Here is a 12597-nt window from a genome sequence, read left to right on the forward strand (position 1 = left end):
TTCAATCTGTTCTCTGCACCACAGCCTGCCTGCCTTTAAAACTCAAATGTGGCTTCCCACGACACTTAGCCTAAAGACTCAAACTCTTGACCTGGCTGTCAAGACTTGTTGAGTCTAGCACTTGCCTCCTTCCCCAGCCCATCTTGCACCACTCTTTTCTTCACTCTCCTTGCCCAGTCACAAGCCCTTGCTCACAACCTCATCCTTGCCATGGTCCTTCCCACCACAGAGCCTTGAGCACGCTGTCTTCTTTGCTTGGACCTCTTTCCTTCTCAACTAATCTTCTACTTCTCTTATAGATCTCAGCTCTACCACTAGTCTTTTAGGAAAATCTTCCCCAACTTTCCAGTTTAGGTCATGTTGTTTTGACAAATGTTCTCGTAGAACTGTGTTGCTTTCTTTTAGAACACTTATCTCTGACTATAATGATACAGCCATTCATTTGGTTATTTGGCTGCCTTTCCCATTTGCCTGGAAGCTCCAAAGAATACAGAAAGTATCTTTTTTTGCTATTTGCTCACTGTTCACTACCTAATACACTGACTTAAACAGAGAAGTATTCAGTACTTATTTTTGAAGTGACTGGATGAATCAAACTGGAATAATTGTTCTCCAATCATATTCCTCAGGTTTTCTGCCCCTAGGCTTTTGCCATGATTTTCTTTCCAGGTTCAAAGCTATACCTAAATTTTATCCAATCTGATAGACTCCTCTGAATGGGTACTTTCTTGTCTCTGCAGATAAACATCATCTCTGGCTCCTTTGAAAACTATAGCGCTTTGGCATTGGTTCTCTTGCCGTACATGATGTTACTATCAATAGACTGTGCCTCTTGTCCCCTTTATAGGTTCAGAAGCTCCTGGAGGGTAAGGTTGATTCATTTCCTTCATTCTTTTTTTTTTTTTTAACTCTGTAGAAGCTTTATCATTCTTTTTTTTTTTCTGTTAATGTTTTTATTTTTAAATTTTATTTTATTTAAAAAATTTTTTATTTTATATTGGAGTATAGTTGATTAACAATGTTGTGTTAGTTTCAAGTGTACAGCAAAGGTTGATTCATTTCTATTTACATCACTTGCAATAACTAGTACATTTCTTAGATGCATAATTAATGTATTTTCCTTATTGACTAATATATGAATAAAAGCTAAAAACTTAGCACGTATTGTGTGCTCAATTAATATTTATAGAAACAAGGGAAAATCATTATAGGTCCTTGTTAGTTCCACTAATTTGCAATGAGTAAACAGAATTGAATTACAAAACAGCAGTACAGACATGGTTCCCAGAGCAAATGCCTTCTATTCTGACCATTTATTATTATTATTATTATTTTTTTGTTAATTATTATTTATTTTATTTATTTATTTTTGGCTGTGTTGGGTCTTCGTTTCCGTGCGAGGGCTTTCTCCAGTTGCGGCAAGCGGGGGCCACTCTTCATCGCGGTGCGCGGGCCTCTCACCATCGTGGCCTCTCTTGTTGCGGAGCACAGGCTCCAGACGCGCAGGCTCAGTAGTTGTGGCTCACGGGCACAGTTGCTCCGCGGCATGTGGGATCTTCCCAGACCAGGGCTCGAACCCGTGTCCCCTGCATCAGCAGGCAGACTCTCAACCACTGTGCCACCAGGGAAGCCCCTGACCATTTATTATTATTTAATAAGTTTATTTTTGTAGGTAGCAAAATGGTTCTAGAATTGTTTGATTCAACTTGCTTTTTTACTTCCCCCTATCCCTTGCTCAGTAAGTTATAATGAAGACAAAGTGATATTTCAGTAGAATTATTTTGTCTTTCTACAGAATTAAAATAAATTTTGCATAGAACGTAGCATTAAATGCGGTGTCAAACAGCTAGTTTGAGAGAAGTGGCAGGATGGATTAATGGTGGTGTATAACATGGGTTGAACAAAACACCTGAGGACAAGGGGAAAGTTGTTAAAACCTTGTCACTGTCTACAAAAAGAAATTGAAAAACTGAAAAAATTTTTTAATAAATCCCCATAGAACTTAAGCAACCAGTAATTGGTTGTGACTTTTCAATGCTTAACAAAAGAAAACAAAAGTCAGATGGATTTCCAAAGGGGTAAATTTCCTCTTCATGCTCCCCAGGAGGCCCATTTATAATTTTTGACTCTGCACTAACGGGCCCAGTTCTGCCATGAAGCCAGCATTCCTCTTTCTTCTCCCACATACCTGTATAGACATTCCAGGGGCCTCTGCATGTGGGTAGAGAACTGCTGGCAATTTCTGTGTCCCCAAATACTGGAAGTCAATGCAATTTAATTAACCTCTTTAAACATTTTTGAGTGCCTATTATGTGCTGGGTTTCCTACCAGGTACTAGAGATTCAAAGGTGAACAAGAAATCCTCCTTGCTGTGAAAGAGCTTACAGCTTGGTGGAGTAGGTGGAAATATTCAAACACCATTCTTAGGTAAGACAGACTGTGAAGACAGAGCTATAAAACAAAGTGCCTGAGAGCACAGGAGAGAGAGAGCATGAAAGAGAGAGAGAGAAAGACAGAGAGAGAGATTTGTTGTCATGGTGGGGCTTGTGGAAGTGAATAGGAGCTAGGCTGAGTTTGGAGCACTGTGGTTGTTCTCCCAGCATCCATCCACCTCATCTCTCCCTCAATGGGTGACAGATATGTGATTGGGTGAGATTGATCCTGCCCTGACTCCAGGAGTGAGTGCTGATTGGTGAGCCAGTGATTCTCAACTAGAGATGGTACCTGCTAGAGGGCATTTGGAAATCCATGAGGACACTTTTAGTTGTTACAAAGGCTGAAAGATGCTATGGGCATTTGATGGGTAGGGACCAGAAATCTTAAATGACCTATAAAGTAGGAAAATGACTCACATCATGAAAAATTGTTCTACCCAAAATGCCAGTAGTACTCCTACTGAGAAACATTTGTCTAAACAAATCAGAGAAATCTCATCCTGTATTGGTTCATAGAGTCCAGGTCTAGGTCAGTTAGCTCACACTATTCCCCTGCCATCAGTGTGGTCCAATCAAATAGAGCTCTGGACTTTTCTTCAGTGGTTGTAGGGAAGCATCCTTTCTGTCCCTTATTGGGTATGCAGGAGGAAGCATGTAGACCCTATCTAATTCTGATTTAGATAGATTCCCATCCAATCTATATAATCTGAATTTATTCAAGTGGTTTGTTTGCTTGTTTGTTTCTTCATTTTTGTTATTGTTTCTAAGCAAATTATTAGAATGGCAGCAATGTTGTTGAGGTATCAAATCTAAGTAAAATCGGATACGTGAACAATATTTTGTTTTCATCCTGCAGCCTTGGAATGACTATAAAGTTCATAATATTGTCATAAAAAGAGAAATAAGGGTGAAGCAAAAATAGTCAAGATTATTATTTATGGTTTAATGAGGAATATAAGTGGTGTCTGGTAAAAATCGTGAAAATCTAAGTTAAATTTGCAATGGTGTGTGTGTGTGTGCACGTGCGTGTACACACAATTACATAAAAGAAAAAGAGAGAGAGGGAGGGAGGAAGGAAGGATGCAGTGGCTATCTTCATACCTAACACACTGTAGAAATTTAAATCTTGTCCCTTTAGGAAAAATTCTGTCTCTTCAGCTTACAAAATCTACACATTAAAGAAAGCTAAAAGAAAAGATTATTAAGCACTTTGATTACTTAATCAAAGTCCATTAGCATATTCTAAAACATTATAAGTTGTGATTAAAATAGATTTATTTTTATGCTTATTAATAATTCTTCTGCTGATGTAAGATTAGTATTCTTAGCTACAAATTATTTTCCTACATTGTCAATGGTTCTTGTGGTATACTAAAAACAAAGAAGAGATGTACAATTACATGTGAATTCAGAAAAATTAAAGGAACACAGAAATAAAGTTCAAGTTAATTTTTATATAACCGATTTCCCTCTTGTTGCAAACCTTACAAACTAGTATTCAGAACTCCCAAGTGACTAAACTGAAAGTAAACTACATCTGGAAAATGAGGAAGATGAGAAGGGAAGAGAGCCTTGGTACCTGGATACTGGTCAGAGTCGTGTACTGGTAAGCCTTGACCACCAGATAGTTTGCTTCCAAGTCTATCAGTCCCAGGATCATATACTTCCACCATCTTCGTCGTAAAATTGCCAGGAGGTTTTCTTCTCCTGCGTTACAAAGTTAAGAAGAAATGGATTAAGCTCTGAACACGTTGAGAAACTGTATATTTAGAAGGATTCTAAAATATATATTACAGTACTATATTTTTTTCCGTACCTTATCAAACATTTAATTAAACAAATGAATCAATATGTCGAAGAATGACACGCTTGTACTTAGTTTACTAGGCTTCATGGTAGATTTCAGCCCTTCAAATTAGTTCCTATCCCAGAACAAGACTGGGCAGGTTTTTAGTTCACTATGCAAAACATTTTCTCACAAACATTTGAACAAAAAATTTTGTCAAGTAAAAATAAAAGGAAAGGTGTTCAGAAAGGCTGTATAAACACGCGAAATCCAAATCATCTTGAACTTCAGGATTGTGGTAAAATAGACAAAAATGGAAAGAGGGTAGTCAAATGGAGAAAAGCCTGTGCTCAGCCGCAGAGCTGCAGTAAGGCTGCAGGGTGCCACCCTGAGGGCTCGCTTGCCTCTGAACCTTACACGCAGGTGGTGTGTGGGTGATGGAAAGAGAGAGGAAGTTGGGGGTCACTCATGGATGGGGAAGAGTGCCACAGGCCTTGGTCTTCATGCTGCCGACGACTGCAATCTTCACCATCTTGCCTCTTACGCTGGTAGCCTCAGAACAGACTTTGAACTGCTTAGTTCTTCATCCTTATTTTTACATATTTCAGGCCTGAAATGTACCTTTTCTCAAAGTGGGGGAACATGATTATTAATAATAGCAGCTTTCTGGGGCCAGCCTGTGAGGTATCCTTAGAGGATGTGGAACATGCAGAAACCCTGAGGGAATGGTGATTCTTGATACCAAAGAAACAATCCAAACATTTGGCCCAAAGTATGCGTCCTCTTGCTTTTCCATGTGCTGATTCCCCTGCATGGACTATTCTTCCCCCAGCCTTCAAATGAAGGAGCAGCATAGACTCTACCACCAGGAAGCCTTCCTTGATCTCTCACTTTGATCTTCTCAGAATCGGTTGGGTTTCCATGCTATGGGCTCCTTTAACACTCTTTCTATTCCACAGATACAGTACTTATCTCCCTGTATTATAATAGCCAGTTTTCTTGACTCTGTTACTCATTAGATTATTAACAATTTCAAGAGAGTGGCACTGTCTCGGTCATCACTTTATCTCTAGGGCCCAACAGTGCATGGTGAGTGGTCAGTAAGTAATACAGAATCTATGAGCACATTTTGTGTTTAATAACCTCAGCAATGTTAAATAACATTGAAATTGAAATAGTTAAAATATATCTACTACAAACATTCATGCGCCAGACAATGAAAATTGTTTTCTAGTTAGAACATCTGATATAAATTCATTTGGTGACCGTTTTACACATAATACTCTATACATAGGATGTAAAAGGTCAATGGCATATTGAACCGCAAAGCTGAAATTCTAAGGTCACAAGTCATTGTCCCGGTTAATTTACATGATGAACAGAGAATTGCTAAACTCGGAGCACACCAGCCACATTTCAATATGTGACATTGAAAATCTGGGTCATGGCGCTGTTTGTTCCGCCAATCAATACATATTCAAAGTTACACAGATTCAAAGGAATGATTTGTTGTCTTGCTGTTCTGCTGAAGAAGTTTGCAAGCAAAACACTCTAAACAAATGCTCCCATATTGTTTCACTTGAGCACCTGAAAACGTACAACACACTTGCTTAGCAAAATTATCCAGGAAGGCAAGAAAGCTCTTTTTTTTTGGCTGAGCAAAAAATGCAACCTTTAAAAGGACTGCTTAGGGATTTATCTACATGACTCTCATTAACACTGATGTACAATAGGCCGTTAAAATTCTAGAATAGTGAAGATATATTCTTTAGAGCCCTTGTGCCAAAGTGCTTTCTAAACCTCACGAAACCGGGCCATCCATAAAAGCACCAGCACAACTGGTGGTAAGTTAACGTTTTGAAGCAAAAGAATTTTAAAAATATTAACGAAGAGGAGTAATAAAATCTATGGGTGGAAATTTTAGAATTATAATTTGGCATTTAAATTTGTTCTGTTATTATTCTTCCTATCAACATGTTCAAATATAAATAAAAAGCATAGAGAATAATGTGATAAGGTAATCTCCAACCTGATTTAATTAATGTTAAAATTTTGCCATGTTTGCTTCAGATTTTTTTCTGAGAGAGGAAATGTTACAGATGAAATTGAAGCCCCCTTTCTGCCACTGCCAGATTCCATTCCCTTCCCTCCTTCCTCAAGTCACCATCTTGATATTGTTATGTATCCTTCATGTTCATGTCTTTGTTATATGTTTTCTACGTATGTATGTATTTAAATGAAAGTTTATTGTATATACTGTACCTGTCATTCTTCTAGGGTTCTTTATACTTAACATTGTTCTAGAAATAGATCCCTATTTTTTTAATGTAGAGAATAAATGTAATATACCTTAAATGATATATAATCACATTTTATGAATATGCCACAATTTATCTCATCTCCCACTGACAGACATTTAAGTTGTTTCCAATTTTTCTTTAAAGAACATCCTTGTACATATGTATCTCTATAATTGGTTTCGAGTTTAATTTTGTTTTCATTCTCTTTTTAAAGAACTGTGGAGTATGCAAGTATTCACAAATGTGTAAAACATAATTAAAGAAAGTAACCCTAATTGAAAGTAACATAGCGTTCCAGCAACAATAACTATGGCAATGATTGAGAATAGAGAGGGAAATTATTGACAGTCTTGATCATGTGACTCATATCTCATTTTACTAAGCATCAACAGAATGACCAATCAATGTGTTTTTCCATTTTTGTAACAAATACTTATATGATACTATATACCAGGCAGTGTCTATGTGCTTTACAAATATTAATTTACTTAATCCTTATAATATCCCTGTATGGAAGGTATTTCTGTTAACCTTATTTACAGATGACAAAACTGGGGCCTGGAGGAGTTAAGTAACTTGCCCAAAAGTTCACACAGATGAGCCAGGATTTGAATTCATGACAATCTGGCATTAGGCTTCATACTCACTGGTACTGCACTATTTTTGCCTTATTGGTTTGTAATTACGGCACTGTCCTCAGGAGTCATTCATTTCTCATTAAAGGAGCTATCATGACCTGCTTGTCCCAACCCACCTGCAGGGTGCCCCCTCTGCCAGACTCCAGGGGGCGCCTGGCACATTGAAGCCGACGTGCACGGCGTCCCTTAGTGTTGCCGGTGCCCAGACGCGCAGTCGTGCGTCCACTCCTGAATCAGCTTAGGGATGAGCACGTGTCCCATCACCCTCATTTCAGTATCAAAAGTTGACGTTGCCCTGCCTGATCTAAGTGCATGACAGAGTTTCCCTTGTGATATGTAAAATAAGGCTTTCAAATTTATGGCTTAAAGTCTAATGATAAGAATTACTGTTATATGCTGTACTACTAGTTGAAGCCTCGGGCGTAATACCAATGGTCACACATGGGGTGGGGCGAGCGTGGCAGTGGTCAATGAATGTTGAATGAAGGAAGAGGAAACGCCTGTGCAAAGACTGAAACATGGTCCACATTCACGGCAGCGACTGGAAACCTGAAGAGCTTTGATTCATAGACAGGACTCTTTGTTCACCCCCAGTGGTGGTCTGAGTAGAGAATAAAAGGATTGCGGGACAGCACCAGGGGTGAATTCAGCAAAGGGAACAAGAAGCTGCATTATTCTCGGGACTGCATTTTCATTAAGGGCTCTCAAGGGTGGTGTGATCCTTCATGGTGTTTTTCTGCAAGGACAGAACTCAGCATGCATTTGCACAGAGGGTCTGCAGCAAGAATGAAGCCCCTGCACAGGGGGCGAGACCCTTGCTTGAATGGATGCCTCCTCGGCTCACAACTTGAAGCCATAATGCCATCTTCCTTTACCAGAACTCCAAGGGAAGAGGTTAAATATTCATCAGTGAATTTGAAAAAAGGAATGACTGAAGATGGAAGTTTTAATTACTCACCTTTAAAAGGTGAAATTTAGTATTAGGATGTAGAATTCAAAACAATTCTTTTGTCAGAAAAGTGAACAAAATGAATGTGTTAATAATAAGGAAATGAAAATGTAAATGGTTCACAAAAAGAATTGCAATCAATTGCACTTCATAATGTGAATCTGAGGGTAAGGATGAAATATAAAAAGGACAAATAATGAAGATTACATTTTGTTTTGTATTGTTTCATTCATTGTCACCATTGGAGCCAGACAGTGAGATTAAGAAGAGCATAAAAGGCAGTCCTTTAATGTCTTGGCTTAGTGGCAACAGACCTGGGTTTGGCCACTGATGTACCTTAGTGGTACTGAGTAACTTGGCTAACGGCTCTGAACTTTGATCCCTCTACTGTAAAATGGGAACTGTAGCAACTATTTCATAGGGCACTGTAGATTAAAGGCAGTATGAATGTTGTAGTTAAGCTAATATCTAATGCCAGGTATGTGCACAAGACATGACAGCAAGTGGTGGGGTCCTGGAATCCTTGAATCCTGACCAGCCACCCACCACAGACTGGCTCACTGCGAGTGATGGATCCTGCATGGAGGAAGCCCAGGGAAATGAACTCTCTTAATTTCTCATTAGGGCTTTAGTTGTACATCCTCTGTCTCTAACTCTTGAGATTGTGGATGGATCACACTGCAGCCAGCATATGACATTTGTCCAGACAGGAGGCAGCCTGAGGGCCGTGTCCTTGACCTTGACACCTCTCCCCTGGGCCAGATCCTTGTCTTGATTCTCTGGATCTCACTACTTGATCTGGGAGGGGAAGCCATGTGAACACACCCTTTTGCCCTAAGGCTTGAACTAGAAACGGCTTCGTTCTCTGGGACTCTAGTCCTACTGGGCCTTTCCAGGGTAGGGGCTTTGAGGAGGTGTTTCCAAGGTTACCACATAGGCTGCATGTGACAGGCAAAACGTAAATGAGGAAACCACACAAAGGGTTCAAAGAAAGCCAAGAGGAGAAGAGACAGGGCCTCAGTTCCCATTTTACACCCTTCACATCCCTCTCGCTCAAGTTCCCACTCACACTGCAAGATCCAGTTACCTGGATGAGAAGCTCCCATGTGAAGCTTTCCCAAAGTCTCTGCTTCCCCTCAGCACTTATTTCTCTTTTTCACATATCCTGAACTATGCCTAGCATAGTGATTTAGACAGATAGCTACTCATGTAAATAAGATCCTGTTATCAAGGTAAGATAGCTGAATAACACCGTTAAAATCTACTCGGTCATCTGGCTGTTTTCCAGAGATGCCTAATAAGGGTTTGGAAAAATATCTAAAAGCAACTAAAAATGAATCATAATCACGTAAGTTTCTGGTAGCTGTGACTTTAAGAGAAAATCCATATATGTGTAAAAATGATTGTATATAGGATAGGTTTCTTAACAGTAAGTTTATTTTATTTTTTTCAAAGTTACTTTTTTGGCATCGATAAGTAAAACAAAATATTCTAGCCCTAATTACAAACTCAATCTATTACCTTTCTGACACAAAAACATATATACCTTATGATTCGAAAAATCTTTCAATGTATATTACCTTTTTAAACATGAAATAGATCACTTAAACCTCAGAAACCTTTTTTTTTCTGGATTTTTTAAGCTGTCATCTTTTATGAAGCTAAGAGACATGATTTTATATGACATGCTTATACTCTACACCTCTGAAATATGCAAAACCTGTGTTCTTTTTTTTAAAAATTAATTTATTTTATTTATTTATTTTTGGCTGCATTGGGTCTTTGTTGCTGTGCACAGGTTTTCTCTAGTTGCAGCTAGTAGGGACTACTCTTTGTTGTGGTGCATGGGCTTCTCATTACGGTGGCTTCTCTTGTTGCGGAGGATGGGCTCCAGGCGCACGGGCTTCAGTAGTTGCAGCACACGGGCTCAGTAGTTGTGGCTCGCGGGCTCTAGAGCACAAGCTCAGTAGTTGTGGTGCACGGGATTAGTTGCTCCGCGGCATGTGGGATCTTCCCAGACAAGGGCTCGAACCCGTGTTCCTTGCATTGGCAGGCGGATTCTTAACCACTGCGCCACCAGGGAAGCCCCAAAACCTGTGTTCTTGATGTATCTTAGGAGAGACACAATTGCTAACATTTTATTCTTCATATTAATAGAAAAATTGATAGTAAGTCTTCCTAGATTTTACCATAAAGGCAATTACAACAAATAGATAAACAAATAAAGACTTTTCTGAAAGTTCAGGATGTCTAAAACCCCATATATGAAAACTGTGTACTGACTATTAAACTCTGTTGACCAAAATCTATGTGTTACAGGTTCCTTTACCTCTTAATGAAAATAGTGCATGAGAGCCAAATAACTCCCCTAAACAAAGTCCATTCAGAATTTAAAAACTAGTTATACATTTAGAGCATCCATTTCATATTCTTGGAAAGAACACCCTATAAAGAATACACCCGCTTGCATGCTAAACACTGTCACTATTGATCACTGAAAATCTTAAAGATGTTACGTTGTTGCATGATCAAACACAAACCAATACTATTGTCCCATATTTCTAGCTGTGATAGACACATTTCTTTGTACTGATATATGTCATCCAACAACCAAAATTTAACTGATTAAAATGGAGCACATCTTCCTACTCCAAACTCCTGTCCAGTTTATGCTTTTTGTTGAGCAACCAGCCCTTGGGGCGCATTTTAACTTTGCTGGCTCTTTTGCAGTTATCTATATGTGCAGGTTCTTGCTCTGAGAAGTCTCGCCAAGAGCTCTTCCCTTTTGATTCAGATAGTGAGTCGGTCAGGCTGGCCTTTCCTTTCCGGCTCCAGGAGACAGCCTTCTCAGGGAAGACAAGAATGGTGCCCTGTGGAGTTGTGGATGTGGCAGCCACGCCTTCCCTTTGGCAGGGCAACACAGGGAGGGCACTGGAGCCATTCAGCAGTGGGCTCGAACCCAGCCTCTTCCGGTCACTGGGTGTATGATATTGTTGCACAACTTAGTCTCTCTAAACCTCAATTTTCCTCATCTGTACATCAGAATTACTAGGTGGACCTGCCTCCCTGAGTGTTGGTCAGGATTAAATGAGATATTTATAAAATGCTTAACATGGTGCCTCGAGAGGAGCTCTTATCATTATCTTGACTTTTATCACAGCCGGTCTTATCTCATGCCAAACTTCCGACATACTGTAGATGTGCAGTAAAGAATTTAACCTTGCCCCCAAAGAGGTCTGCAATTTGTCCTTGGGTAACGTTATGATTCAGGGTTGAGGATGGCCATGTCAGAAAGACCAACAATATGATTTGGGGTGAAGGCTTTGGGTCATGCCCAGAGACTAGAGAATCAATCAGGCTTACATAATGGAGCTTCAGTAAAAACCTGAACACAGAGGCTCTAGTGAGTTTCCTTGATTGGCAATATTTTTCTGTATTGTCACACACTGGTGCTGGGAAAGTAACATGTCTTGTCTCCATTGGGAAAGGACAATGGAAGCCCTGGACTTGGTACTTCTTTAGGACTCTGCCGTATGGGCTTATTCCCTTGGTTGATTCTAATCGGTATCCTTTCCCTGTAATAAATCAAACCATGAATATAATAGCTTTCAGTGAGTTCTGTGAGGCTTAGTAAATTTCTGAAACTGATGGTGGTTTGGGGGATCCTCCCCCAACCCTGAACTTGCAATTGGCATCAGGAGAGAGGGTGGTCTTGTGTGGACCCTGAACTTTCCCATTTGGCCTAAACTCTCACAGTGTTATGAGGTAAGGGTAGTGTTGGGACTGTGCCCCTAAACCTTTGCACCTGGTTTTCCTCAAACACAACTAAATTTGTCCTTCTCTTGCTCAAGAACTCAAGTATGTGTTTGGTGCATCTCAGCAAAACCAGACCCTAGAATCCTCGAGGTCTGAATTCAAATTAAAACAAACAACTGGTGTCCTTTCCAGGTGATTTTAAACAACATATGTGATTATTTGTGGTCTTGAAAGAATATAGAAACTTCGCACTTTAAACCTAAATTTTCCGGCTTCCCTGGTGGTGCAGTGGTTGAGAATCTGCCTGCCAATGCAGGGGACACGGGTTCGAGCCCTGGTCCGGGAAGATCCCACATGCCGCGGAGCAACTAGGCCCATGAGCCACAAATACTGAGCCTGCGCGTCTGGAGCCTGTGCTCTGCAACAAGAGAGGCCGCGATAGTGAGAGGCCCGCGCACCGCGATGAAGAGTGGCCCCCACTTGCCGCAACTAGAGAAAACCCTCGCACAGAAATGAAGACCCAACACAGCCAAAAATAAATAAATAAATAAATAAATAAATAAATTTTTAAAAATCAGCTATACTTCAATTAAAAAAAAAAAACACCTAAAATTTCCGTCATTATAGAGATATCACTTACCGTGGGAAATACTGTTCACTAGCTCAAAATGGTTAATGATAGGTTGGCTGTGTGTGGGGTGGATGCTTTGCTTTGATTTGAAATTATTCAAAG

At 39.8% G+C, this 12597-nt stretch overlaps 1 protein-coding gene across 1 annotated transcript in view; it reads right to left on the reverse strand.

Annotated features, from left to right (window-relative positions):
- The window catches only part of SLC35F1 (solute carrier family 35 member F1), a 399640-nt gene that overhangs the window by 85581 nt on the left and 301462 nt on the right, over positions 1-12597 (reverse strand). The window contains exon 3 of the mRNA XM_036872250.1: positions 4015-4142. Within this exon, the coding sequence (XP_036728145.1) occupies positions 4015-4142 (128 nt within the window). The remainder of the gene's footprint in view (positions 1-4014; positions 4143-12597) is intronic.

This window comes from Balaenoptera musculus, chromosome 12 (genome assembly GCF_009873245.2).
Source record: "Balaenoptera musculus isolate JJ_BM4_2016_0621 chromosome 12, mBalMus1.pri.v3, whole genome shotgun sequence".
Taxonomy (NCBI): Eukaryota; Metazoa; Chordata; class Mammalia; order Artiodactyla; family Balaenopteridae; genus Balaenoptera; species Balaenoptera musculus.